Source organism: Musa acuminata, chromosome BXJ1-1 (assembly GCF_036884655.1).
Source record: "Musa acuminata AAA Group cultivar baxijiao chromosome BXJ1-1, Cavendish_Baxijiao_AAA, whole genome shotgun sequence".
In the NCBI taxonomy this organism is placed as follows: Eukaryota; Viridiplantae; Streptophyta; class Magnoliopsida; order Zingiberales; family Musaceae; genus Musa; species Musa acuminata.
This window is the reverse complement of record NC_088327.1, coordinates 9,312,761-9,337,268: the sequence shown is the minus strand read 5'-3', so window position 1 is coordinate 9,337,268 and position 24,508 is coordinate 9,312,761. Positions and strand designations below refer to the sequence as shown.

The 24,508-nt window shown below is 39.1% G+C and overlaps 3 protein-coding genes and 1 long non-coding RNA gene across 5 annotated transcripts; 1 reads left to right on the top strand and 3 right to left on the bottom strand.

Moving 5' to 3' along the window:
• Positions 1-294: 294 nt before the first annotated feature.
• LOC103993970 (1-aminocyclopropane-1-carboxylate synthase 6) lies at positions 295-4,543 on the bottom strand. Its single transcript, XM_009414226.3, has 4 exons — positions 3,940-4,543; positions 3,724-3,861; positions 1,701-1,861; positions 295-1,616 (listed from the first exon to the last, which is right to left on the bottom strand). The coding sequence occupies exons 1-4, from the start codon at positions 4,318-4,320 to the stop codon at positions 773-775; spliced, it is 1,524 nt and encodes a 507-aa protein (XP_009412501.2). The 5' UTR covers positions 4,321-4,543; the 3' UTR covers positions 295-772.
• An 876-nt stretch (positions 4,544-5,419) lies between these two features.
• Positions 5,420-7,359, top strand: LOC135666224 (uncharacterized). The gene is made up of 3 exons (XR_010509726.1): positions 5,420-5,635; positions 5,743-5,848; positions 7,210-7,359. It is a non-coding gene; the product is annotated as an uncharacterized LOC135666224 (long non-coding RNA).
• A 586-nt stretch (positions 7,360-7,945) lies between these two features.
• Positions 7,946-8,991, bottom strand: LOC135679048 (transcription factor PCF2-like). The gene has a single exon (XM_065192426.1). The coding sequence runs from the start codon at positions 8,939-8,941 to the stop codon at positions 7,946-7,948; it is 996 nt and encodes a 331-aa protein (XP_065048498.1). The 5' UTR covers positions 8,942-8,991.
• Positions 8,992-10,185: 1,194 nt separating this feature from the next.
• LOC135666122 (SPX domain-containing membrane protein OsI_21475-like) lies at positions 10,186-24,487 on the bottom strand. 2 transcript variants are annotated; one of them, XM_065177700.1, is made up of 11 exons: positions 24,354-24,487; positions 22,843-22,931; positions 20,724-20,844; positions 18,226-18,537; positions 17,978-18,082; positions 16,289-16,749; positions 14,378-14,679; positions 13,207-13,388; positions 11,503-11,693; positions 11,090-11,223; positions 10,186-10,739 (listed from the first exon to the last, which is right to left on the bottom strand). In XM_065177700.1, exons 2-11 carry the CDS (start codon positions 22,893-22,895, stop codon positions 10,501-10,503), a joined length of 2,100 nt encoding a protein of 699 aa, XP_065033772.1. In that variant the 5' UTR covers positions 22,896-22,931; positions 24,354-24,487; the 3' UTR covers positions 10,186-10,500. The 2 variants fall into 2 exon arrangements, with proteins under 2 accessions (XP_065033772.1, XP_065033821.1); XM_065177749.1 differs by having other exon boundaries at positions 24,350-24,478.
• Between the last annotated feature and the right edge of the window lie 21 nt (positions 24,488-24,508).

Here is a 24,508-nt window from a genome sequence, read left to right as displayed (position 1 = left end):
ATAATTCATTAAAACCAAAAAGTTATAAAAATGTCAACAAGCATAGTTGGTGAAAAACTATATAAGAAAAAGCTTTGGACCTCCTAATGATACAAAAAAAAAGAGAGTAAATCTTTTAAGCTGCAATCTGAGGCCAATTTGATTCAGTTTGAGAACAACATAATATCCGCAGAAAGTTTGATTATACAGCAAAAGCTACTTGGCTTTGTCTCTTCTCAATCCATTATTCTTTCTCTTTTTTCCCTACCTTCATGCCAAAACCATGCTGTAGTTTCAGTACATGCTGCCAATAGGTAAGAAACTAAACAATATGGCTTATAAACTAAATTATGTCATAACAAGACCAAAAATGATTATATGTCAATGAACATCCCCCATCCTACCAGTAGAAACCAAAATCTTGAATCTACATCTGCACAATCTACTAGAAAAGCCAATTCAACTTTGACAAGAAGTGAACAGGTACAGAAGATTCTAAACTATCATCTAATACCCATAGCAAGAAGATTGTCGCACCAGCCAGCTGTGGAGGTTAAAAGCCGCATCAAACTGTATATTTCAATAATGTCCTTAGTATTTCAACACCACCCTTTATCTCCACCTCTCCAAGTTTGATTCTTGCCACGGTGTCCTAACTTTGGTTGCATGTTGAAGTCCAGAGATGACATGCTGACTGCTGAACTACAGCATCCTCACACTACAAAAACATTTGAAGTCACTTAAATTTATTAAAAGTGATGCCTGAAGAGGTGAGTTTTGAAACATCAGTAACTTAATTGCTTTTGGTAATTTTCTGTATTCTTTCCATAACTGTAGGAACATCTTTCTCTGTCAATGTCGTGAAGCAACATCTGAACCATCCAGGTTCGATACAGTGGCATGATGACCCAGGTGTCACATTGACCTTGGCCACATTCAGCAGATTATCCCAGAGCTTAAGCTCCCCTTTTTCACTATATGGTCGAATAAACATGCTCATGTCTGCCCAACAATAGAATCCACCACTGCTACTGGCACACTTGATACCCAACTGTTTCAGTCCATCAACAAATAAGGCATGCATGTCATGTAGTCTCACTCTGTTCACTGCAAGATATTCTGAGATGAATTTTCTATCTGAGAGCATTGAGATAAGCAACCGTTGGGTAGGAGCTGAAATGGATGAAAACCTTGCCAGCTTTGATGCAGCAGCCAGGACATTTTCATTGTAAGAGTAGATGACTCCAACCCTAAAGCCTGGAACAGCAAGGTCTTTTGACAGTCCATATATTATATGGACCCTGCTCTTGTCAAAGCTTTCTGCATCTAGAACCTCGGCCACACTTACAAACTTATCACTCCCATATGTCGATCCAGCAAATATTTCATCCGAAATCAGATGTATGTTTTTTTCCATAACAAAGTCCAGAAGGCCACATAGTGTCTCCCGATCTATAAGACTACCAACTGGATTGGAGGGGTTAGAAACAAGAACAGCACGAACCTTCATGCCTCGCTTCTTTACTTGGTTGTATGCTAGTTCAAGGGCAGCAATACTTATGCTAAAGTTATCGGTGCTTCGGCATGGAACAGGAATAAGCTCTACACCAGTTCGCCACTTGATATCCCTGTCCCACCTGCATTGGGTGCTTGTTAATTTTGTATACTATCTTGACTCGTAAAAAATTGATCACTCAGTTAGAGTAAAAACTAATAGTCACCCAGGGTAATAAGGTGATGGAACAAGAAAAGCATCTCCAGGGTCAGCCAGACAGAAGCCTAGTGTCTCAACAGCAGGAGTGGCACCTGCAGTTAATACAATGTGTGACGGATTGAATGAAACTGACCCCTGCATGACTTGACCCATGAATTCAGCAACAGCCTGTTGAAAAAGCAATGAAGAACATTCAGGTGCTTTTGAATTTATATGACAGTAAATAAAACAAATCAGATTAGCAATTCATCACCTAATTAAAAACAAAAAATGATTTCAAGTCAGAAATGAAATCAGACAAAGTGGTGCTCTTGCAAACTGGAATAGAATTGGGAAAAAATCTCAGTAGACTGAAGGAATTAGTAACGGATGCCACTTATCTAAGACGTGAGTGAATAACTCAAGCAAATTCCACATGCAAGGAACCAGCATGGCCCATTACTTAGGCAGAAGCAGAAAAACCTATGAATCACCATAATGGACAAGGATGTGTTATGCACAGAATGCATTTTTATTAAGTTATCTCACAAATGTTCTCCATGGGAGGAAATGTCTCTCAAAAAAGTCAAAATTATCAATTAAATCTCAATATGTAAGCCTAAATACAAGAATATTTCAGTCGATAATACGAGATAATATCACACTTCTTGAAGATGAAATGATAGATGAACAATGAAGATCATGCAGGCTGATTTTCTTTCAGCTATAGTTCTTAGTATCCACCAAAATTATAGTCAAGATTTCCAGAGAGGAAAATTCTAGATGTAACCTTGTGAGAACAACATAGCTTTGTAATCAAACTTGATGTTCCACATAAAAAGATGAGCAACTTTGGACATACAAGATCTTGAGTGAGTAACCTGAAGACAATGGTTTTTTTGTTCTTGTAGCAAATATATTCACCAGTTAATCACAGCAAACTACCCAATCCATAATTATGCTCCACCCAATGCCAGAAGTGCATTTGAAATTAAAATACAAGGTAAATTAATTAAAATTTGTATGTCATAGTTACATATAAATTCGCAATTCTCGCTTGAATTTGTAAGTGTAAAATACAAGAACCATTATTTCCAAGCTAACGTCAAAAAAACTTCAACCTTTCTTATCGTGTTAAAAAAATCAGAAGTGGATATGATCATAGTATTTTCTCTGTTATGAAACTAATGAAATGGAAGGTATGAAAGATCCATTGCGACAAAATAAGAAACGTCAATTTGGAAATAGATTTGAAGCATCTAACATGCGGTTATAGACATTGCCTTATAACTACGAATGAGTTGTTAAATCTAATTCCACACATTAAGCATCATCAGGTTAATAAAAGGTAAAATATAATACAAAACAAGAATCAACATAATGTATCTATTAGTGAAAGTGTCTCCAAGATGGATCTTTAAGAATGTTGTCTTCTCTTGCCTTTTGCCATGATGCTGTTCTGCCTTTTTAGTCATAAAATCAAGTATCTATATAAGCAAATAATTAAGCGTACAATCTCTTGGTATAATAATAAAAAGTATTCTTCGCTTAGGGATTTTCAAAAGTATGTTGTCTTCATTTTGATCTATGGAAATATCAGAAAAAAACATAGATCAAAATGAATAAACATGCACACACCCAAAATCAGCTTCTTGTACAACAAATAGGCAGGCAGACTTCATCAGTGCAAAAGGTCCACAAAATTGAACAGACAAAACCAAGACTAAGCTGGAGAAGAAGGACAATATCGTCACAACCATCAGTAGATACCATGTCACAATACATTAGGGCATAAATTTGTATCTAGTTTTTTTTCTACACATAATAACAAAACAAGGAAGTCTTGACAAGGACTGAATTGATGGACATGAAAAAGAATCATAAACAGGCCATATACTGAGGTGTTCTAAATTGCTTCTCCTGTTGGTATTTGCATCATAAATCTTATTCAAATATTATTCTGAACCAGTGGCAATACAGACTCTAAGAGCGTGCACCAAGAAATGAGATCGAAAGATGTAGAAAACAAAAGGGAGAAAAGTTTCACTCACCGTCTTCAAATCCATTGATCCATCATAAGGCTGATACGTTGCCAGTCCCTGGATACTCAACTCTTCCTCCTCGTCATCCAACAGCAATGACTCCTTCCAATTCTTGACCAACCAATCTTGAATTATATCCAATGACAACTGTGCCAAAAACAAGCACCAAATCTTTCATATCGCCCATTGACACAGCAGGAAGCAAAGGAAGGGAGGATCACACACCCTATTCTCTGCCAGCCCAAGCAGAAGGAAGCCCTGGGGATTGGTCGAGCGATTGTAGGGGTCATCGGCGCACCTCTTCAGCCCGACGTAGTAGGGGTTGTCGTCGTCCCTGACGACGGCGGTGCCGCGCGAGGAGAGGCGTGCTGGGCCAAAGGAGCCCCGGGGAGAGAGGAGGCCCCTCGAGAGCGACCGAGGGATGGAGGCGAGCTCGGGCAGGTTGGAGCCGGAGGCAGAGGAAGGGGGCGGCGGGGAAGAGGAGGAGGGGCGGTTGCGGCGGAGGTAGAACTGGAGGAAGTAGAAGAGGGCGCAGGGGATGAGGGAACCGAGGACGAGGCCGCCCCTCCCCTGCACCACGGCCTGGAGGGGGACTATGACGCGCATGGCTGCCTTTATCGATCGCTGGCGTGCGACCGTCCTCCTCCGTCTGGTCCTTCCTCCTCTAGCACACGGATCCCACCCGTGTCGTCGGCGGGCGGCGGCGGCGGCCGCGTCTTGGCTTACGGCCCCAGGCAAGCAGAGGCGCGCTGTTTATCCTGAGGTACGGGTACGGGTTGGAGTTGCCGAATGCGTGCCGCCTACTTCTGCTTATGTGTGAGCGTGAGAGAGAGAGAGGCGATATGGATTTGTTTTGAACCTTTCCTCCCCTTCAAATAATCATTATTTTATTTCTAATTATTAGAACAAATTTTAGTTATTATCAATCAACACAATACATTAAAATGTATCCATCCAAGCCTTATTCAAGCTAACGTTTGGGCCAATCGGACCCAATTCGATCAGATTTGATCGATCGCTCATAAATTACTATCGATTATTTATGGAAATGATTGTATATATGTCACGGAAAATTAATATTGGATCAGAGATGCTATCAAGTCACCGATGAGGTTTGTGTGGTAGGTGTACCAGTGGCACGTCAATTCTAAGTCTTAGATTCATTTTCTGATTTTTGTGATGCACAACAATATCTACCCAACACATGTCACTATGATGCGTGTGTGTTGTCTTTTATGGCATTGGTATCATATATGAGTCATAAGCTCATCATAAATATCACTATGTTATGCACAAAATAAATAAATGATAAATTCTCGAGTAAAGTTTATTTTTTATTATAAATAGACCCGGTTTATTTTGAATTGAAATCGAACTGGCCGCAACTAAATTGGCCTCAGATGATTCATTTCGGTTCCGTTAGTGTAACAAATTATTTTCAAATATTCAAAATATATCAAATAAAGATTTATATAGGGTTGGTATAACATAAATAAAAAATTCCGATAAAAAAGAAAATAAATAACAAATTATGTAGTACAATAATCAATATTAAATCTTTGTTTGTCGGTGGACGGTTATAACAGACAAAAAAATTTAAATTTAAATATGAATATAATAAGAAAGAAAAAAAGGTAAAACAAAATATAACTTTTAACCTTAAGTAAATTAGTATCATCATGAGAATAATATTTTAGATGTGTTTGTTGAGCAGCGACTGGGCTGAGTCGCAAAGGGAGGGAGACGGGCGTTCCGGCTCGCCCGCATCGACGTAGCCTCATCTCCTCTACGCCTTCCCCCCGGCGGGAATCCTTCGCCCTCGTCTCCGCCTCTTCCCTTAATCGCGAGCACGTCACGATCGGATCAGGCATCGCCTCGCCAGCGTCTTCGATTTGATCCTCGGGTTAAGCATCCGTCTCAAGTAAGATTCGCGGTGCTTGTACCTGATAGTCGTCCCCAACCCTAGCTCGAATCATATTCTTCCTAAACATTAGGATGTTTTATTTGACCAGAAATCTCTGATCGCAGGCATGCTCCCAATTCTGCTCTCTTCAATCAGCGGTTGAAGAATGTGCGGAGCGAAACAGGGTTTTAGCTGGAGGGACAAATGTCGGCAACGCAAGTTTACATTCAGGTAGTGTGATCTTTTGTTCATCTTATAATCAAGTGTTAGTATTCGATGCCGAATTCTAGTTGTTCTTATTTACCTGGTCTTGTTTTGCTTTCTAGAGTTACATGATGAGGCATAATTTTCTGAAAAGAGGCTGAATTCCTTGCATGTAATGTAGCTTGATCCAAAAATCTTTCAAGGGCAGTCCATAATGCACATATTACCAAAGAATTGCTGATACATCTAAAGCGACAGTAGACATGTGATTTGACAATGAAGTTCTCATCCTTTTTCTGGATATTCTTTTACTTGCTGTCATTTGTGTGCTATATATATGTGGAAAAAGTTTTGGATTTCTCAAGTTTGTAAGGATAACTTAGAAACTGATACATTGACTCATTAAATATTATATGCATTTATAAGGATAATCTTGGTTTAGTTACAAAAGCTTGCATGAGACATTAGATCATGTTTGTCACTGAGAATTCTGTTCTTTTTGTCTTGGAAGCAAACGAGACATCCAAGTAGGTTTGATCATTCATTTTTCTAGTAGGTGTACTTAAACACTTCTTTCAAAACTGTTCAAGACTAAAAGATCAACATAGGTGAAAGTAATTGCAAATTGAGATTATTAGAACAGAGCTTATTTAAAATGCATACCAACAGGTTCGAAAGTGAAAAACTAATAAGCCATTAAGTGGAAGGATAAGAAAAAATATAATTGTTGTTAACATCAGGAGCACCTAACACTGCATGCTGATAACATGAGCCTGCTTCTTTGTTTTAAGGCCATTTTCCGATTTCTTGCTAAAGGAAGTAGGTGAGTTTCTAAAACCAAGATGTATTTTCCACAAATTTAACTTGATGAAGGCTAATAACTAATAATCTGAATTTACGTACTACAAAACAATTAGTCTAATCACAACCTAAAAATACTGGATCTGTTATTCTAGAGTCCAAGAGCACATGTATGCATTGTTTAGAAAGCCTTTTTGCAACTATCACACACTGAAATCAGAAAAGAATCAGTTGGTTTTTCTTCTTTGTAAAAGATAACACAATTTTTTTATTGAACTGCACTTGCTTGTTTAAGGAGGTATTGCTGCAGTATAGCACTATAATGAATCTAATTTCTGGTAGTAGAGTAGGAATCCATGTCAAACAATGATAGTGTCAAAGTGGCACTTTGTTGCATGAGGTCAAGAACTTACATTTTACGTAATTTCTACTTGGCATCTGCGTGTAACATCTGCAGCTTGTTGTGTCTCTTGTGGTTACCTGTAGATTCCAGCAACCGTATTCGCAAAGGAGAGTATTCTGCTTCCATTTTCTTGGATTCCAGGAATTCTATGCTACAAAACTCTCACACTGTTCTTACTGGGCAGGTACACTGTTCTTCTAGGCTGAGAAGAAACTCATTGTTCTGCTGACAAGTATCATGATATTTTGTGCCCTAAGATCAATTATGAGCTCGAACAACAGGTGTACAATCTTTTTACCTGCTACAATATTACATTGGAGATATTAGAAGGATATATCTATTAGGCTTATTGTTCAGATTCAATTTCTTCTATTAGAACACTGACATTTCGTCCAGGTGAACCCATGCAAATACAGTCATCGTGGATTCCAACAATGGTGGGTGAAAGCACCACTGGGAAAGGTACGCATCCACCGTCCACCGAAATGATTCTTGTTCTGAGTCAGTTACCACTAGACACGTGTCTTTTTTCGAGTAGTGCCTACTTGTCACCATCTTGGGGCCACCGCCGTCTCCACTCCTATTCCCCACACGACGGACAAGATAGTGGCCCCCGAGCACGGTCCGCGGAGGCCATTTTGACCAGATTCCACCGCAGCCCTCCCACACACACACACAGGAAGGACCACCACCGATCCGTCATCCATCAGACTCGGATTAGAAAAGGGGGACTAAAATAGCTTAGAGTTAAAAGATAGTATCGCTCACGTGCGCACGTGCACGCCTCCCTGTTACCCAGAAAGTTAGGCAGAGAAAAAGAGAAAAAAGCATTTTATGTCAAATTCTACCTTCTTTTGTTCCCTCCCTCTCCTAATAATAACAAAAGAAAATAGAGTTAGGAAAAAGGAAGAGGAAGAAGCCTAATCTTCGTCTTCCGAATCCGTCAGCGGCTCCTCCTCTTCGTCATCGTCGTCGTCCCCGGCGCCTCCCATCAGTTGTAGCTCCTGCTTCTTTCCCTCTGTAAAAGTAACCGCTTGTTCTCCCGTCCTCGGCACGCTACCGCCTGCAGCAACGGCGACGCCGAGGCCCGGCATGGCGCTCGGATACATGGCTGCCGCCGCCGTCACGGGGTCCGGTCCAGCGAGATTGATGATCTGCGATCCGGCCGGGAACGCCCATATCTGCGCCTGACCCGACGGCTCAGCCGCTGCGGTTGGCTGCGGCAGCATCCACAGCGCCCCCGGTGGCAACACTCTCGCGACGCTGGAAGCGGCGGTGCCGCCTCTCACCGCCCACATCGGCACAATTCCCGTCGGAGCGATCGGCGCCAGTCCCGTCGACATGGACATGGGATCTTGAACCGGGTAGAACGCCGTGACCGTGTTGCCGCCACCGACCCCCGCCGTCGCTCGCATTGGCGAGAGCTTCTTCCGCCTCTTTGCGGCGGACTCCTCCCCGGAGGTGGAGGTCAGCGGTGCGGAGGAGGAGGCTGCTTCGGTAGGGATCTTGATTGCGCCGTCGACCACGGTGGCGATGGCCGGAACGGTGCCGGTTCCCGTAGCTGCGATGATCGCTGGCTCCGCATGCTGCAGGAGCCAGCGGATGGTCTCCCCGTCCGACTTGTGACCAAGCTCGCGGGTGAGCTGGAAGATCCGTGCGGCGCACGCCGCCGGCATTCGGATGCGCCGCCCTCGTCCCTCCACTTTGGTGTGCCTGTCCTTCGTCCTCCCTGAGGGTCGCCGCAGGATCGGCATCGCGCCTATCCCCAGCAACTCCATGGGCTCCGGCTTCGGGGCGATCCGCCGGTGTAACGTCACGGCCACGCTTCCAACAGCGGAGCCGTCGACTCCTCTTCCTCCACTGCTCGCTCCGTGGACGCCACCGTCGTCGTCCTCTCCCTTCGGCGACGAATCCATGGCGGAAACGCAAGTCTCAGTGTGGGCGGCGATGTGGGACTGGGAGGAGAGAGAACAAAGCCCTCCACGGTGAGCCCACCCATCCTTTTATTCGCTGGTCTCGTGTGAGCCCAGTGTGGGTGGATCGGACGGCTGTTGAAGGCGGCACACCGACCGCCCACTTCACTGCTTGTGTGGTGGGCCGTCCGATGCGTAGAAGGGTCCAACGCCTTCGAGGCATCGGTTGGTGGTGGGGCCACCACGGGTGGGAACGGGACGGTGCATTAGCAGGCGATGGGCCCGAAGGGGTTAGGTTGGCCCTAAAAATACCGAATCTTCTCTTCTTTTTCACGCCAGTTTCTTCGTCGGAGGCTCGTGCGTCCTCATCCCTTGTCTCGGCCGAGGCGGGGAACGCGGTTTTACACACTCTTGCGCCACGTTGCGCGGATGGTATCATCTCTTTGCGAATACAAGGGCCTACTGTTTCTTATGTGGCCTGCGTGTCGAGGAACGATCGGCGCCCTACAAGGGGGCGGATCCTGTAGTTGAAGCGAGTCGACTGATGTGATCGGGCGGATTCTTTGGTTGAAGCGCGTCAACTAATGTGATTGGGTCCCATCACTTCGGTCAACGGAAGAGTCTAGGCCCCACAGTCCAGGCGACTCTCTCTGGTCATGGACAATGAAACGGTGTTTACCTACTGTCCGATGCTGCGCTTTGTTGAACGTACACGACGAGAGCAGTTTGGACACGTCTATCAAGTCTTTCTCACTCGATGTGTCGCCTCAAAGACCCTTTTGAGGGTCATCATAGATATCTTATTGTCAGATATCTCTGTGGCACTGCACCTTCCGTGCCAGACATTCAATTTCGATATCTTCTCATCACTAACTTCCATGCCTTGCACTTCTTCAACAATATCATGCACGAGAAAAGGACCGGCGCCGGGGATCATGGAGATGTGCATGATGCACAGGAACAGTCTGTCCAATCTCACATGATCCTTGACATCCATCGATCCATCACCCGTACCTCAGTGAGTCTGTGTTTTGAGAAAGTACGAGACGTTAAGATTTCTCCTTTGCAACATAAGACGAGAGACATAAAAATAATCCCTATACATAAAGGTTAAACATGCATTAATTGGTAGGAGCCTCATATCTAGCTCTCGAATTACAATAATTGTTTATTGAATAAGAAAAAGAAAACAGACCAAACCCACACAATTAATAATCCGACATCCATTAAAAAAAAAACTCAAAACATGAGGCAACTGGCAATTAAAAATTACACAAATAAACATCACAAAAAAAATTACATGAATAAATCCCCACATGCACTCGCAACTACATGAGAGATTGAAATTTTCTTTAGTTCCATCTCCTGCAGTACAGCAGACGCCTAACAAATCATGACATTTATTGCAAACATAATGGCTTTTCTGAAACATGGCAATCCAAGGAAGACTCCTAGTCTCCAATGGACATGAATAAATTGAATTGAGCTGGTCAACCAACTATACAGCTTATGCAAGCAATAAAGGAATAAGAATAAGAGGCAATAATAGTTGATGCAGCTACTCAGAAGAGAGAATTGTAGTTGCGGATGGTGGCAGCAATGGACGCTACGCAGATTAATAAAGAGGGGAACAAGGTGATGTTGAGGAGCTTGCTTTCGCCCAAATAGCCAGCAAGCGTAATAGTACCATCGGCAACCACCCGAGCCAAAGTCCCTGCTTCTGTCGATAGCAGCCCACCATTGTAAGTTCCTCGTGCCAAGCGGGATGACATAACTTGAGACAGGAGGGATAGATTGACACCTGCATCAATCCGACTAATCTGCATTAGTCTCCTCGGAGTATATCTCAACCAACCCTACCCCCTTCCCTGAATTATTATTTCAATACCAAAATGATCAATTTTCTGGTCCTTTTAAGCTATAATTGCTCTCGTTGAAGTCCAGTTTATGCTCTCCAAAAACAATAAATGCAATATTTTGAATGTTGTTGCCATATATACGAAAAGCTATTGATTTTTTTCAAAAAAAAACCAGATAAAGTCACCATTCCTCAAAACCTTATATATATATATATATATATATATATAGCAGAAAATCTGATAATTTGTTAATTTGGTAAATATTCTGGATTTCAGTGAGCATAATACTTACCTTCAAGAACTTCGGCAGCCACAAATGTGATCAATGCTGAGCAAACATATTGCGGCACCGTGTAGGAACTTGTGAATTGGAAGCTTAGTACAATTCCTAATAACACCAAAATTTCAGATACTAACAAAAGTTGCCTGCACAAAGAAAGAAACAAAAAACAAAGGTAGGTTAACATGAGGAGAATACCAAAAAGGTGCACCTTGAATTGGAACCACAAAGTCATGCAACGTTGGATGAAATCTGACTGAAGATTTTGAAAGAAGATTAAGCTACTTCTAAATATGGCAAAATACTTCTTTGTCCATGAAACAGAAATATGCTCAACTGCCAAATGAAGTACATAACTGGAAGAACTGTGGTGCACTGGACTTAGTACTGTAGTAATCTATGAGCTGGCAAAACACAAAGCATACCTGTCTTCAAACATGTTACTTATGTACGTTCCAATAACGGCATTAACTGGAAGAACTGTAAGCCCCAGGATTGCAAGAAATATTGCTACAGAACTTGTGGACCATCCAAAGTAGTAACTGGTAATGACACTTGATTCAGAGAGTAATATCTCCATCGCATATTTGAGCATGAAATATATCAACAACTGGACCTATAAAAAGGTGACAAGTTGGTTCATAAACTGTACATAATTGGTAATTGCAACCAGTTATGAAGAGCAACAACATGAGTGGATCGAATAACTCTATAGAATCAACCTAACAAAATCCAAGATACGATACTTTATCGGGATATGATATATAATCAACCTTCAAGAAAGAATTTTCAAATAAAATCATTCATCCAAAATTACAGCAGACAACAAAGAGCAACAATTCCACTTTTCCCCTGTAGGAAAAGAGACTTTGTGCTTCCATCACAGAGATTTTAACTATTTATAAGTGCTACCCAACTCATAGTTGTTAAATACAAAACAAGTGCTTCAAAGTTAATATTTATCAAATCTAGTTCCCGTGAATGGTTAATCTTTCAAAATTTTGTTAAATATCAGTTGAGAGGGTGAAATTTAACAAAGATAGAAGTTTGTCCAATTCCTTCCTGATTTGGTTCAAAAACACTAAATCCCATAGTGGAAAGTAGGGTGTTGAGATATGAACTCTATGATTGTGGTTTAGAATTCCCTACCCCTCCATTATCACAACAAATACATGAAGATGAAACAATAATTTAGTTAACAAATGTCATTCTATGTGATCTCGAGTATCATATCTCATCATCAATCGTTTCATTTTTTGTTCTTAGAGATTATTGAAACACGAAGTAAATTGAGACTCCTTTAGTATGCACTGTACCATCTAAACGTTTCAATATCAGTATATTCACTGCCACTATGATTAAAACATATGTAAGTTCTAACTATTCATTCGTGATATCATTAACCTACACCTCATTGATCATGGCAGCTTGTTATTGGGTACCTCAGGGAACTATACCCTCCCTACCATGTGTTGACATCCAATGATCTTAAATGTACCACAAATACACATATTCATGGTACATAATATGATATCAAAATAGTACAACTACAATATCACAGTGTTAGCCCAACGTTTCAAGTAATTGGATAATATAACTATTATCCCATAACGCTTATCATTCCACGAAAGAAGAAACTTGAGACTAATCACCGATACACCTCATACTGAACCAAGCCAACTGAACTAGTTCCTCTTAAATTCTTAATTCAGTTCACACCTGGTCTCTTAGTGGTTCCAAACTGATCATTGGCCAAACATGCCAAAGCTAGCCAACTGAGACAAACCACCTACTACTAACATATGTGTTGGTCCCCGTATTTACAGTTCATGATTGTAGTCTCTAGTCACTGATTGCCAACACAGAAGAGCAGCCAGCTTCACTAAAAGGTTTTGGATTTTAATCCTTTGTTTCAGGATTATATTTTTTTAGATTCTATTTTTTATGCCAACGAGTGAGCATTGACAATGTGAATCTATCCATATGCATGCTTATTGTCTAGTATACCGAAGCTATAGTATTTATATATTCTCTCTGTATGATATCCGACAAGGAATAAAAGCGGTGTGAATTAGTATAAACAAATTCTAGAAATCTTTTGCCACTGATGCTACTAAGAAATTCCTAACCTTTACTGATGGAGTAAGTAATCTATAGGCTGAAGCAACTGAAGTTGCAGGTCTGTGAGAATCTTCTGAAGCATCTTCACTGTCGTTACACTCATCATCACCATCTTCATTTTGCTTCTGCTCTGAACTTGGCAGCAAATGTTGCATAAGACCACTTTCTAATGATTCATTTTCATCATGTCCTGTTCTTGAGCAAAAATGTGATGAGCAATTATTACAACTTAAACATTTTTCAACAAGGGAATTGCTTGATTGCTTACTTCTTTTCAATAGATCAGCAAAATGATGAAAGTAAAAAAAGGAAAAGATAGTTATCAAAGGATGCTACAAACTTCAATTCTCTGCTAAGCGTATAACTTTGCAATCTTAGTTTGATACAATAATATCTATTTCAAAGTCAAACTATATCGAGAATAAATTAATTAGTGGGCAACGTTACATAAATGATGATATCCTCAATGACAACCACCAAGATTAGACATGACATGTTTCTAAATACACTCTGCAGATACAGACATACAAAGGCAAATAGTCTGCTCATGGCAAATTTGGTTGGTATATCTTTCACTTGACATGCGACTGTCAGTCGTACAGTGCTCCTTAATTTTTATTTCACTTTCTGTGGTCGCTATTTTGTCTCACAAATCTAGTGCAATATGAAACCTGAAAAGCATGTTCAGTACGTTGAATATAGCTACGAGTTATCAAATTAAAAGTTCAGCAGGCCGATATTAATTTAACTAGCTTTGGACAGGTCAAAATATTAGTAAAGACTACCAAAGCAATGAGGGAACAGAACTACAATAGCCCATCGAAGAATAGAAGGAACTAAACATAAGTTTTAAGTCCATGCAGCCAAGAAACAGTCTTCTAGATTTTAAAAGAGATCAGACCAACAAACTTCAAGTAATTACAGGAAAAAATTAAAGAGAGTTCTTACCTTTCCATCTATAAACCCAAAAAAGCAAACGTGCTATGGCTTCTTTTTTTATGTTGACAATCACATAAGACATGCTAAGTTAACATGTACTAGCAGTCATGAACAAAGTACAGATGGATACTTAGACTTAAATGGTACATTTTTCAGGATGTACTTATTTGGCAATAAGATCACACATCCATATGCATCATACGTGTGCACATCTCAAGATGACTTTTAAGCATAACGTACCAGCATCCACATCTGGAGAGGAATGTTTCACTTCAGTGTCACGAATTGGCTCTTTGAATGAAATCCACAACCAAATTAAGTATGCTAACCAAGCAAATGCCATAACCCAACCAGGTAAAGTATCTTGATTAATTGTTAGGGCATATATCTTGAAATTAGTTTGAAGCAAGCCAGCAAGCGCAGGACCACAAGCCATCCCAAGAGCACTGGCACTGACAAAACCAGCAGAAGCTTGCATACGAATTTTAAGAGGAACACAATCGCTGATGTAACGACGATTAACAGCTCTCGCAGAACCCAGCCTGCATTTGAGTACATTCATCATGGAAGAATAATACATGGAGATCATGTTCTGAATAGGTAATATAAAAATACTCAAATCTTATTCAAGGCTACTGTATGACAATTTGACTTCAATGCAAACAATGATAATGCTTTGGCAAGAAGAAAGGTTTACTGCCACCCATGCCTGTCGCAGAAGGATTTTGCAATAAAGAAAAGCCCCAAGTTGAAAACGTCAATTCATGAAATAATTGATCAGCTGGCATACCAATCAAACCTAAAGAAACTTGGTGGTGCATTACAGACTTAACCAAACTTAAGCAAGGGACAAGTCTGGCACCAGAAACATAATGCTAGAATGCAACCAAGGTAAATCATCTTAAAAAGGTTCACTTAATTAAACTGAAGGGAGTCTGAACAATGAGATACCAATAGTAGGCTATCTAGGACACTGATGTAAATAAAGGCGATAACATCCTGAAGTTAAATGGTGTTCTCACAGAGGCTGGATTTCCCAAGAATCATCTTGTTTTCATGCCTAAAAATTGGAAACATTTGCAGCTAAAAGCTGCTTGATCATGCCAGGTTAATAGTTGTTCCATTCAGAAAGGGCAATTAGATTACACTGAGAAGCTAAAGATTGTGCATCTGTGGTGGTGTTTGTTCTAACACTTTGGGAAAATGTTATAGAGAGAGCAATGCACAAAGACGTAAAGAAGCATCTTTTTGAGACTCGTAGATGCAAGTGCAAGCAGAACAACTCATAAACTGAATATCTCTCAAGGTATGAGAAAATTCACAAAGATATCTACAAACATCACTTGGAATTCCAGAGTGTAGATCAGACATATGTTGTTCACATAGATGTATGAATGTCTTTATGGATTTAATATACATATCATCCGCAACCATACAGTACTAGGAAAACTCAGTTACCTATCTCATTGCAATCCCTCATGTCAAGTTGTAAACATCTCAAGTTACTTTGCAAAATTAAGAAATTATTAGTAAATTAAAGCAAGGAAGCAACAAAGTCTTGGAACACATACAAAATACAGAAGTTGTAAAATCAATAGCAATAGTAACATTTTGTGCAAGAGGTGCAAGTGAGCTGTTATAGGCAGACATATTTAAAAATGGTATGAGTGTGGACAGTTGAGTCTGGCCTACAGAGAAGGTCATAACACAAAAAGGAAAAACGAAAAAAAATGCCCCCAGCAAGTTGACCAAAAAAACAATTTCAGTCACTTGATTGTACAAAATACCAACAACAACACTGCATGTTTAATTGAAGGAATTAGAAACAAAAATATTTTATGATTGGCAGCAAATAATGTTAATAAGCAAAAGAAAAAGGCAAATGCTTATCATGGTATATGTATAGAATTTCATATAACGTGTAGAATTTCATATATAGGTTTCAACAACTGTATTAACTTTACCACTAATTGTCTACCTTCAAGGCCCAAGATATGATAGAACAAAAGATTCAACAAATATAACACTTAACAGTCATCAATTGAATCTCACATAGTTCTGGACTAAATTACAGGAAACTAGAAACTAGAATGTGGTAACGAATCCATCGAATAATCATCACAGCAAAATAAGCTAAAAAGTTTAGCTTACCCACATAAGAGACGACCAATGAGAAGGATTGGCAGGGAGTCAAGATCATAAGCCAATGCATATAGAGTATTGCCCAAGAAGAGCACGATGCTGCTAAATACAAGAGGTTTGAAGTATGACCTATTGGACCATGCACTAAAATAAACAGAAGAGAAAACCTGTGCAACAGCCATAGACCCAATAATAATTCCACATACTGTTGCAGCGGCTCCAAGGCTCATTGAGTAGTCATCAGCAGTTGGTACAATAATATAAGTGTTGACCATATAAAGGAAGGTATTAGCCAAGTTCAAGAGAAGAGACATAAAATGATATCTTTTGTCATCAACTTGATCCTCCTCTGCACTGGGTACATCTTCATGGACAATAAGTGCATGTTGTCCCAAATATTGAAGGAAATTTGTTGAACGAGTTAGCTTGTCTACTGATGCATGTATTAGATAAATGACCGGGTCTTGCACCTGATGCAAAAAAAATCAAAAATAAAATTATAAGGACCTAGATATTTTGAACTACTTTTCATGCAGAGAAAACGATGCAGTGATTTGGTTTTTCTTAGGATCATATGTCTATCTACACTAGTTAGTCTTAAGGTCACTAGGATGTGTCTTAGTTATATAAATAACCTAGAAATTTAACAATTTAAGTCAGAGAAAAGATGCAGGAATAATCAGCTAGAGAATTAGCAAACGAAAGTTCAAAAAATAATATCCACAAAGCAACTAACAGATTCATTAGATAAAATGATAAATATGAAGTTAATAAGGGATAACTTAAGGAGGGAAAAAGCAGATAAATAAAGGAAAAAATAATTAAACCAGAAAATAGATATACTAAAAGAAGAACAAGTATGTACCAGCAGGCCTTGGATTCATGACATCTCAACTCATTACACTAGTCATCAACAACTCATTACACTAGCCGTCAACTTTCTCTCTTGATCTATGACAATAAATGCTTTGGGTGACTGATTCATGTTTTACTTACTGACCTGCATTTACCAGTCCAACCAAGCACCAGTAACAGATTTTTCCTGTTTTGCTATTTCTTTTCCAGTCACGCGCAATTGTATTGGTTATTATGCTGACACTCTTGGTATGTTTAATCCATATGTCATCAAATCAGTGTGTGCCAGCACATTCCTTTTGTAATATTTGCTTCAATAAGAATATTTAAAATTTCCATCTCAACATGCTGAGACCAAAGAGATCAAAGCATATTATTGTTGTTATTAACTGAGAGATGGTTCACAAAGACAAAATGTGTCTATCTCTTCACTTTATTTAAACTCTTCTTGTCTTTGCTTTTCTTAAACTGTTTCATTATATTCTTTAATAAGTCTGTCATTTGCTGAGTTCTAAACAAACAGCGACTCAGATTCACCTCTTGCATATTATTTTGATTGATTCATATAGCTTAAATTCTGTGATTACTGTATCCTAAGTTATCTTATATTTGGACTACAATATGGTTATCTACAATTTTATCCATTTTTAGTTACACCAAGAAGCCAAAATTCAAGTTTGTTAACCTTAGTGTATGAATAACATATCATCTTTGTCCAACTGCATAACAAACCGAATTCTCTCTTTTATTAAACCTAATATTCTTGTTCTACAATTATCTATCACAATGACTTGGTCATCCATCTAAATAAATTAATGAAGATATACTGAACATCGATCATACCGTTAACGCTGTTGAAGGCTGATCATAAATGGATAAATAGCTTCCTTGACGTTCTTGAAGATCTGCAAGATTCCGAGACAAGGCTCCTACAACAGCTGCTACTCCCTGGTTATTCAAACTTGATGTAAGACAGCTTTTAATAGTAATGGATACTGCATGAACTAAATGAAAGAATAACAAGGATAAAAAGGATAAGTTATCCTGAGGAATACTAATACAATGTACTAAGATCAGGGTGGATAGATTACCACATGCTTGAAGACTTGCTGCAGCTGAGAATATGGATGATTTGATCTAGTACTTAAATAGTAGTCCGTAAACTTGTAACCAAAGCGTTTATCAAATTTCTTCAATATTTTACGAATACCAGTAGCATTTAAATCTACAAATCTGAGAAGCTTTAGAAGATCCTGTCCAACTGCTGAGTATTCTTCTCGTAGTTCAGATAACTTAGATATATCTGGCTGCTCAAGAAGTATCGTGCGCTGGTCTCCCAACTCTTGAATCCTATGTGCAATGATCCCTTGTTGCTCCAGAAAAAAGAGAACAGTCTTTTCAATCTGCACATAATAGTGAAGAAAACCTAATAAGAATCCAAGTTCACAAGGAGAAAAAATGCATTCAAGAAGTTCCTACCAAATGTGCATTTTTAGATCCGAGAATAATAAATGACAATAGGAGACATTTTGGTTAATGTAATAATTTGGAACTCAAGAACTCAAGTACAAGCCCAATCATAATTGCATTATAAAGAAGAAAACTAGTAAAATTGTGTTACTTTACATAGTAATAAAACAAGTGATAATATTAAGAAAACTGTTTAAAATTTAAAATAATGGTTGGACCATTACATTCTGACCAATGTTTACCAGTCCAACCAAGCAGCAACAATAGAACCAGAAGCTTAGTACCACTGAGTTTTTCTCCTTTTCTAGTAATATTGGGAAGTACAAGTTGGCATACTGCTCAATATCTTGGCACAGTGCGAGCCGACCCATTGCATTTATCAGCATAAGACTGATATAAAACCTTTATGAACAAAATTTTCTTATAATATACAATCGGTCTGTCATTAAGTTCCAATTTCCGATCCTAGTGTTAGACCGTAGAAACATAGAAAAGCTTTTTAAGGTTCAACGTTCATATATAAAAATAAGAAATCAGAATCCTCGCGTCATAAGATACCATAATTGACAGAACAAATGAGACTTCTAAAGCATGAAAGAACCATATTATTAGCAAAAGGTAATTCTCCTAACAGTTCCACTATGGAACTTGTGTGTTTGTAGAACCTTAACCCTTTCCAGTCATTTAGCTACAATAAGGTATCATCACAAGATTATTCAAGAGCCACAAATTCTATATATTACGATACCCGATAATCCTGATCGCTTCTCTGGTATTCATCAGCACCATCAACCTCAGTAAACTCATTTCACGTTGGTGCATTTAGATATCATCTATGTGAGAAGTAAAGGCCTAGTTGATGATTTACCCCTGTTTTATCATGCACCCACACATAAATTCAAGTGCAATCCATGCCATTGTGTCAACCAAAATGTATCGTACAATTACAGTGGCAACATGGTGTTTTGTGTTGAGCCAAGCATGTGCCAACATGTGTCAGGTTTGTACCATGTTCAAAAGTTCAACTTTTCTTTTTTCAGAACTTCCAAGCAAGTTCTCTTCAGTGCAGGGTTCATTGAAGTAGAGAATGTCAATTAGATGAGCACTCACTTAGAAGAGAACCCAAATATCTTTCCTGAAAGTCATTAGCTAGCAAAAGAACAGAAAGTTTGGGAAGCATGAATAACTAGTTTTATTCTACACTCCAATCATATTTCATTAGGGGAGCATGAACAACTAGTTAGGTTCTACACTTTCATCATATGTTTGCAACAGAATAGTTCCCCCTTCAGTATCTAAATTGATCAGAACTTCAAAACATTGATGACTAAAGGGGCGTGGAAATTATATTGTGAATATCTTCGAGAACTATAAACATAGTTGAACAGATACAGCACAAACCTATTCTTGTGTGTACTCAGAGAAGCAGTCACTTGTGGCCATATAACATGTAAACAGACATAAATATCACGAGAAATCACGCTTCCAATTAACAGAGGAATGCAACACCCAGGTCTTGCTAAATGGCCTCGACAATGTGTGTAGTGCAAGGTATGATTACTTTCACTGGTTATGCATTTTAACTGAAGTGACAGCCCATGAGTTGTGTTTGTCCAAAAGTGTCAAACTCCTATTGTTATTATTACTTCTTGAATGTTGGTAACAACTAAAGTTCAGTCCTGGAAACTCAAGCAAAGCATTAAAGAGGTCTCGGTGCAGTGACTTGGTTTTGCCAGATTAATCCAACATAAAATACTTGAACTTGACCTAATACAACACAAATGATAAGAACCTTAAATAGGCAGCCTAACAAATTCTCTGAACAACCATCGTTGACATCTTTAAAAAAAAAACTAACTTCTGACGAAAACAAATGTCTGATTTTAACTAAAGCATTCTCGATTTGAATTCCATAACTCATTTAACTAACTGGAACCAGGATAAAGGTGACCTCCAGGCAAACAAACAATGTCTGATGAACAAGAGTTGTGGAACTTTAACGTCCAAACCAAAATGTAGCTTAAATTGGAGATTCCAGATAAAAGATGCACCAAGCACAAGATACAGATGTAAAGTAATTTTAAACAAAATAAGACAGTCTGATAGAATCTATACATACTTGGTCATCTAGCATTCTTGAAAATTCTTTTAGAACACGGCGACGATCTTGTCCTCCTTCTTGGATTTGTTCAGCAAATTGCTTAACCTTCTTCTTCATCAACTTGTAGTTGATATAATATCTAGAAACAATAGGAATAAATGGTTCATATAAAACTTATATGTATAAAATGGCAAGTGGTTAATGTGAACTTACAAGCATAGAAAACAAAACATAGCATAAGGAAACAATGATATCACAAGTTGCTCAAATAAGACTACAAAAGCATGAACAAGAAAGATTCCACTAAACTTAAGTTATTAAGTAAAAATAATTAGGACCACAAATATGTGACATCGAATTCAGCATGATTCTTTGCTCATTCATACCATGCGACAGGTCCAATCCTGCAAGAAAAATTCAAGTGCTTTTCCTGATAATAAAAACCAACCAATAAAAGTTAGATGCCCAGAGAAGTGAAACATGAAACATGAAATCTCCCACTGAAGTGAAATCATGTAAAGAACTCTCAGAATAAGAATGCACCATGAAGAAGTTCCAAGATGCCAGATAATATTAGCGCTATCATTTTCATAACACTGGTACTAGTGCAGGTATTTAGTATGTGATACACAAAATGTTTAGTAGTCTGCTATTTTGTTATCCCTTGTCTGCATATGTTCAGCCCTACAACCCAATGAATCATGGAATAGCCAAGAGCTATTTTTAATTGATAGCATCAATTTTCTCTATTGGTATGGTACTATTTTGCTTCCAACCAGGCTACCACAAGTAAGGAATTTACTTTACAACCTTAGCAATATGTAAGATGCATCCCTAGTTTGTGAGGTAGAGAAAGGAAGTTACAAGTGAAAAAAATGAGAACTGACATAAAAACATACACAAGTTCTACAATATCAATTAGATTATTTTTTCTCCAATTACCTCCTAGTTGACCTAAGTGACACTGACTCAAATCATCTAGAAGATACTAAACTAGAGAGTTATCTCATAATCAAACATGAAAAATACAATTATAACAGAAATTGCAAAAATAGCATGTATCAGTTGGAAAGACAAATATTTTGATGATGTACCATCCAGTATGGGTGGTACGCATCAGTCCGATAGGGGACTGGTATGGTGGTACATATCAATTTGTTGGTATGTCCCGTCATACAATATATCGGTATGTCTGTACGTGCCATGCCGATGGCTGGTCGGTATACCAGTATGAACTGGTAAGACGAATCATGTGATCATCCATAACTTTATTGAGAAACATGTAAACTAAAGCGGATCAAGACCCCAAGCAAAAACTCAGTTCCGGCTTTTTACAACGAAGGAGAAAGCATTCAAGTGAATCCAAAGCCAACGTGCAAATTTCCAGGACCAAGAAGGAGTTTTCATGAACTATGGATATAAAAGAATCATGGTAGCTTTCAAGCTAAACAAAGACCAAAAGGGTTTAAACTCAAGAAACCATTAAATGGAGATCATACATGCAAAATTTCATGATCACAGTGAGCATAATCAATGACATGGGCTAAAGAATACGACACACCATACTAAAATTATGACAACAGATGAAAGGGTTTGGGGCTCTCCACCATTTTTAAGGCCACAATCAAGGATAACAAAATAGAATAAGCCATAAGGTCCAATTCATTGTATTTGTGTACTTATGTTCTGCACTTCTCATGGAATAATTATTTTGTTATACGTGCAAATTTAAGTGATGCATACCACCAACTGTTTACATTCAAATGACATCTAACAAACTAGCAACCCTCGAGTCCAATAGACCTAAACTGATAGTTTGCTGTCACAAGTACAGAACAAATGTTGAGGTCATGAGAGGCCACAGTCAAAAAGTAAAAAAAAACCTAGAGCGAAAAAACATTTGACATGACAGACATATGCTCCTTACTTGGTGTCCTAAATATAAGAATAGTGGAAGTAAACAAAAGCAAGCATGAACCTAAGAAGAGAAAATAATAATATCGGCCTTAATTTGCTTATTTCTCTCTTTCTGTTTTTCGTTTTGACAGGATATCATCCATATTCAAACAATGTATCAGTATTACTCCTGAAAGAAACACTGCACCTAAAGATAAAATCTTTAAAAAAGAAAGCATACCGTTCCCATTCTTGAACTCGATTAGCTGTCAATTTCTTCCCAAAATTAACCATTTTGACAGAGAGCAAATGAAATCACCCTGCAAGAGTCTGTTATACAAGATAAAAAGGAATTGGTCAAAAATGAACTATTTTGACCACAAAAAGTTAACTAAATAAAGCATAAGTTCACAGGCCATTAGATTACACTATTAATGTATGACAAAATTCCTTCTATTTAAACTTTAGGTAGCAAAGCCCATCTTGGTGGAAAAAGACACAATCGTAATAATGACAGCAAACTATTATTTTATGTTCAGAATACAGATTTAGTCAAAATTGGGCTCTCTCTCTCTCTCTCTCTCTCTCTCTCTCTCTCTCTCTCTCTCTCTCTCTCTAGCTGAAGCACATTGAAAGAATACCATGCTGCAGTATGCTATCATAACCTGGCTGGAAAGAGGGACGGGAAGGGGAAAGAAAAGCCAAAAAAATTGTAGTATGTGATTCTCTAACAAACACTTCACAAACTATTGTGGGATGGTGCCCCTTTTCATCTCACTTTAGTTTCTCTAAAAGGAACCCCCATCCCCTCCCCTGATAGCAGAATAAGTTGCAGATGTGGAAGGTTTTCCTTCCAGAAACGAGTATACAGTTTCACACTCCACTACCAATAGTCTTCTACAAGCCTCACACTCAGTATCTTTTAGCCAACAAATTCACAGTCAACAGAGGTCATCACATGCCTTTCTATAAAAAACAACCATTTTGGGTTTGTCCCACTTTTCTTTCTAAGCAATAGAAGATTTCGCCGTCAAACAAGTCAAATACAAAAAAGCAGAACCACTAGCGTCGGCCTTCAAACTCAATAGCTGGGCTTCTTGATCCTCAGGGGAGCCTTCTACTCCCCACGACGTCTCTGCCTCAAAAACTATACGTTCTCTTTTTACTCATCAGCATGAGATACGAAATCCTTAAGAGTGTGCATCATCAAATCCCTTCTCCCACCAGGGAAAACCAATCAATTCCTCATCACTCCTTTTTACCTCCCAACAATGAGTCCAAGCACTTCTCCCACCGGTAACAATCAAATATCCGTACGACAAGACGCCATAATGTCCGATCTAAATCAAATCTTGATGCCATTTCTAAAACGGTTAGCGGTGCAACCATCTTACCTCGGAACAAAACCACATCAAGAGTCCTCTAACCTACAGAGACCAACAGCGCACACAGAACGATAGTAAAACAACAAGGCTCTTCCCTACGCACTCGCAGATCAGAAGACGCCTACTCTGATTCGACTCGAATGACTCCGTGACCCGAGGAGGATATTCTCGAAAACTCGAAAGAAAGCCCAAATAAAAAAAGGCAACAAAACGAAACCCCTCTTTCCGGCCACAGCGAACGACGAAACAAAAACGCCAACAACAGCACGCCGATTCCAAATACGTGCCACATACAAAACAAGAAAAGAAAAGGCAGCACGAGAACCAAGATTACGAGGCAAGCTACTGAGAAAAGAGGACGACCCACAGATTGCCCCAACCGAAAGCGCGAACCGAGGCTCCGAGTACTGGATTCGTCGGATCTTCTCCTCCAGAAGGCGCGACGCAGCGGAAGATGATGAGGAGGCGAGCTCTTTCTGGTCTACAAAGGCGGTGGGTAGGTTATATACACAAGCATATTAT